This window comes from Pteropus vampyrus, unplaced genomic scaffold (assembly GCF_000151845.1).
Source record: "Pteropus vampyrus isolate Shadow unplaced genomic scaffold, Pvam_2.0 Scaffold6, whole genome shotgun sequence".
Lineage (NCBI taxonomy): Eukaryota > Metazoa > Chordata > Mammalia > Chiroptera > Pteropodidae > Pteropus > Pteropus vampyrus.
Window position 1 is genome coordinate 13,938,119 of NW_011888787.1, and position 5,367 is coordinate 13,943,485.

At 33.9% G+C, this 5,367-nt stretch overlaps 1 protein-coding gene across 2 annotated transcripts in view; it reads right to left on the minus strand.

Annotated features, from left to right (window-relative positions):
• The window catches only part of TRMT13 (tRNA methyltransferase 13 homolog), a 21,153-nt gene that overhangs the window by 8,871 nt on the left and 6,915 nt on the right, over nt 1-5,367 (minus strand). The window contains exons 4-8 of one of the 2 annotated variants that reach the window (XM_011368405.2): nt 3,747-3,809; nt 3,491-3,560; nt 3,227-3,333; nt 2,705-2,872; nt 1,043-1,115 (exon numbers count right to left, since the gene is read on the minus strand). In XM_011368405.2, the coding sequence (XP_011366707.1) occupies nt 1,043-1,115; nt 2,705-2,872; nt 3,227-3,333; nt 3,491-3,560; nt 3,747-3,809 (481 nt within the window). The remainder of the gene's footprint in view (nt 1-1,042; nt 1,116-2,704; nt 2,873-3,226; nt 3,334-3,490; nt 3,561-3,746; nt 3,810-5,367) is intronic. The other variant, XM_011368416.2, reaches the window with a different exon arrangement.

Sequence of the window (5,367 nt, forward strand, 5' to 3'; positions counted from 1 at the left end):
ACGGAAATCAGGAGATTACAATCAAAACTTTGATTTGTGGCTCTCATCTTGGGTAGGTCACTGCTTAGCACACGAGAGAGAGATTTTCCAAAATTAACGCAAATTCTAAGGTCAGTATTAAACTAGACTATAAATATTTGCCCAATTATTAATCTCTCTTCATTAATCCCTATTCGTTTCTCTTATTTTATTTTAAAAATATGGGATGGGGGCACATGGCAGGCATAGAAGAGTCATAGGAACTATTTAAGAAATATGGTAGGCCATTTTTCATTTAATAAGAATTCAATTCGTGGCATAAAAATTTGTTTAGGGTTTACGACTTCAGAAAAGTAATATATTTAGTTGAATAATTTTAAAGTCATTTATATATAAATACTAGGTTGCTTTATGAGCCTGCATTAAAATTAGTGGATGAAAGAGGTTGCTGGGATATTTTTGTATTATTTTCATTTTAAATAATATGAAAAACTATAAAAAGATATGGAAAGGACACTACAGAGTACGATTAAAAGTGTGTGTGTGTACGAGTCCCATAGCGATGTTAGTATTTTGTCTTGTACAATTTAAATTTCTACAAAGCATAGTTTACACCTTAGCTAAACAGAGAATTATCACATTTCTTTAATGTTTTGAGTAAAGTTATGTTAACTATAGGCAAAGGTTAGTGTATGGTATGAAAAGACTCAGTAATTCATTTAAACACGACAATGAGGCAACACGAGGACATGCTATCAAAAATTTTAAACTATTCCCTAGTATGACACTTCATTTCTAATTGATACTGAAAGACAACTTTGTAAAGTTTCAACCTTAATTGAATTTACATCTAAATATACAGCTAACTTCTCAAACCCTATCTATCAAACGCTAATTCACTTTTCAATATACACACATAATATATAACATTCTATATTAGCAATACATTGATTTACTTTGTTTTCCCTGAAGCATTGTTCTGTATGACTGAATTTCTAAACAACCCTCAGAGTTTGAAACTTCTATGATTTATGGTACAGCAACTGAAAGTTATGCAACTTACTCAAACACAGGTGCTGAATATCAATTTGAAGTCTTTCAAACACTGAATTTTTCTTCCTGTGTTTGCCATCTACCTGCATAAACAGAATATTATTATAACAATGGCTTTTTATGTTAAAAAAAAGTTTTATGAAAAACTTCTATTTGTTTTCAAAATTCAGAATGTTTCCATTTTACTTTTTAATGTTTAAAAAGAGGATCATTCATAAAAAAATTTAAGATTGTCTATTTGATAAAAACTCCAAGTAATAGTATCACACATTTTTATAAGGCTTGAAAATTTTATAAATTACTATGTATACATTATTTCCTTTAACTCTAAACATTCCCAATTCACTGATGAAGGAACTAAGGTTCACTATTTGCCTGCTCCTTTATCTCTGTCAGCCCCCTAACATACCATTTTTGGCTTGCTCTTCATATTCTCTCCGAAAAATCACAGGCATTCTAATCTATATCCACAAGCCTATGATTGACAAATCTACACTGTGGCCCAGACCTCTCTGGTGAGCATCAGACACATATTCAATTGCGAACTAGAAAGCTCAACCTCAACAGCAGACTCATTCAGAACCGAACTCATTCTTTCTCCCTCCAAATCTATTTTCCCTCTTCCTATATTCCCTTTCAGGTGACATATGTCACCCGAAATAACTCCTTCTCTCTCATACTTTATAAATCATAAATGACCAAATCTTGCAGCTTCCAACATCTTAGCATTTCTCACATTTTCCCCCTCCTCTCCATCCCACTGGCACACTTTAGCTCTGATCTATTTCTTACTTGGATAATTAGATAATAATAATCTTATAATTAATCCTCCTACTTCAAGTTTTAGGCTCTTTAATATAGCTTTAATAGTACTGCTAGCACGAACTTTTAAAAACTCTTTTTATTTACTTCACCAATTCATAAATTCTTTTAGTCTCTTCTCAACTGTCACTTCCTCTAGGAAACCTTCCGTGACCCACATTAGATCGAGGCTAGTATTCCATTTTCATGCTCCTAAAGCATCTGGTACTTACCACTATTATAAGCCACTTAGTGTACTGCCTTAAAATAGTTAGAATGCTGCCCCGCTAGAGTAAGCTTCTTGAAGATAGGAACTAAATCTTGTGCCCATTATGTGCCCTCACAACATAGCAGGATAAAGTCATACTCCTTCCACAGCACAAATGAGACCTTCCATAATGTAGCCCTCCTTTCCTCTCATCATTGCTGAACTCTGCTTCGCACCATGTCCTCCCATCACGCAGCAATGTTTCCATGTCTCTTTGCTGTTTCCGGCATTTGGTTACACTATCCTTGCATCCTAGCATGCTTCTCAAACCCTCTATCTAGCAAACGCTAACTCACCTTTCAATATATAGCTAAAGCATCACTTTTTCTGTGCAGTCAATCACCATCCTTTCCCTGCAGTGAAACTTGTCTCTTTGAACCAACACTAAACTCTGCAGACTTTTTTCATACTGCAACACTTCCTATAATCATTTATTGATTTGTCTGTCTCCTCTTTCTATATATAAGTAATAGAAGACAGGGACTTTGTCTTATTTGACTTTACCTACCCAGAGTACCCAGAGTATCCTTTTTTCCTTTTTTTTTTTTTTTTACAAGAAAAGTGCAAACAAAGTTTGATTACCAATATACTGGTTTCACTTACCTTGAATCTTGTGGTCACCTTTTCTACTAGGATGAAGTGAACTTTTTCAGCATCTTTTAAGGCAATATCAACCCAATGAGATAATTTTCCCTTTCCTGCTCCAAACTCAACAAAGCATCTTCTTGGACCAAGTAACTTTAATTTTTCAATGTTACCTAAAATAGAAGCCTGCAAACTTCACGAGATTATTTTATAAACTAGAGCAAACACATTTGGCTCAAATGGGAAAATAGCAAGGTAATTTCTACAGAAGGCAGCATGTTCACATTGATAATTTGTTTGGCTTTAAATTTTTTCTCTTGCTTTAATATACCTAACACACAGTACTCAGAACCATATCTATGGCAAAATTTTTTTATATGTTTATGCATATTTTTTGAAATGGAAAGATTCTGTACCATGAAAAGTAAACTAAACAAAATCTCATTAGTAACTATATTTATAAAGAATAGAACCTTAGCTTTTCACAAATGAACAACAACAAAAAACATTTTTAGCAGTGTTACTATGGCCTAAACGTACCTGCTGTTTCAGGTGTTTGGTTGCAGAATCACCATTTTTAGGGTCATTAAGGGCGTCATGCAATGCTGGATGGGACATAATTTGATCTTTAAGTGTAGAGCTCAGACCTGTGCCAAACATAAACACAACAGATTAATCAACCAAACAAGAAACCGCAGGGCTCTGAACAATGGCAGCAAACATCTTTTAAACCACACTGGTATCAATTCATATATCACCTCATTGTTCTTAAAAACTTGAACTTGCAACTCCAGGTAGACTTACCTTCGCTTGCTTTTCTCAATTTCTTGATTAAATTTTCCAACTGCTCTTCAGAGAGAGAAGAAATTGGAACCTATATACAAAGATGGGACATGAGCTGGTCTGGGAACTAACCATCACTAAGAATATCAATTCTACATAAAAATGAATTCTAAATTCAACACAATTAATTTATTCCAAACAAAAATTGGAACACAGCTTATTCACAATATGGAGATAACTTGTAAATACTTTTTAAAATATAAAGTCAAGTACTTACAAATTGTTCAGGTACTTCGGTTTCATCTGTTAAGCCTGCATTAATATCTTGAATAAAGAAGTCCTTAATAAAAACAAAAACATAAAAAATTTATTAATGTGAAAAACTTACAAAAATTATGCTGAAAACTGATCCTTCTCTTCTTGCCCTACTCTATGCCTACCATCCTCCTTTCGGCCCATTCATTTACTCATTAATTATTGTGATCCTTCATTTGCTTTAGGTGGTGAGAATTCACCACAGCAGAGAATATGACAGACAAATATCTCTGTGTTTGTGGATCTTATATCCTAGTAAGGTAGTTACGTGAATAAACATTTGTAGCTGAAGAAATTCTTTAGTAATTTTTATTATAGTTTTTACCTTTCTACGGCATAGATTGAGGACTGTACCAGTTTTGTTTATGGTGTTAAAGCAAAAACAACAAAGTATCAACTACACATGGCTGTTTCTCAGACAGGCAGCATGGCCAAAACCAGAGATAAGGTATAGATATTATAATGGTTTAGGTCTAATATCTTCTATTTAAAATACTAATTAAAATGGAAAATAGAAATGTCCTTTGATACCATATTGTTTAAATTAAGTGAGACTCTTCTAGTCCATCTTCAGACAGATAGATTCCAGCTAAGGAACTAGGTCAGCAATTTTCTATACCTGCCCTGGCCAATGTGGTAGCCACTAGCCTTGAAATATGGCTGGTGTGACTGAGAAAATTAAAATTGTAGTTTTAATTTTATTTAATTTTAATTAACTCAAATTTAAATAGTGACACCTGCTAGTGGCTACCATGTTGGACCATGTAGATATAGATGAATGAAATAGTACTATTTCTAAAAAACTTGTTTTAAAAGTAAAAGCAACTTGTGGGACATTATGCATTGTAAATAGTTTTTGTTACACACGTGGCAGAAAGCTGACATGCTGATTGTGTGTTGCTACCTTTACCTACATGGATAACAATAGAAATCAGTGATTAAATGGAACAAGTGAAAACAGCAGGTATTACAATGTTTTGTGGGATGACTGGCAAAACTATAATGGAAAATTAGCTATAAATACTATAATTGGATATGTTCTTAGTTTAAAATGGTTGCAAAGGGTGCTCCAGGTAACTTCTGTCATGGACTAGATTTTTAAATGTGAAAACTATGTTGGAGAAACATCACCAATTTATCGTCATTTGGTGTACACAATTTTTAAAAAGCTGAACAGTCTTGCAAAGTAAAGTGGAATAGTGGTAAGACTTTACCTGGGTTCCTAGTTTCACACATACACAGGGTAGTAGGTTACTACCATTCTGCCTTTCTTTCCTCCAACTCTTCGCCCTACTGCTTTTCTTCCTTTCCTTTCCACTGTGTCCCTGCATGCAAAGGAATCTGAGCAGGGATATTCCACTTTTAATAAATTCACCGCCTCTCAAAAATTTTCCCTGAACACATATTCTACTTGTGTGCTTTAACTAAAACCTTGGACAGGAAGATAACCTCCACACATACTTGAAAGTACAGGTAACATTCTTTTTACTACGGGGTAACTGGGGTGCTCATCTTTTTTCTGCTACCCATCTTAATGTAAAAATACTTTCTTTTAAGTTTATGCCATCTCACCTAGTGGTTCT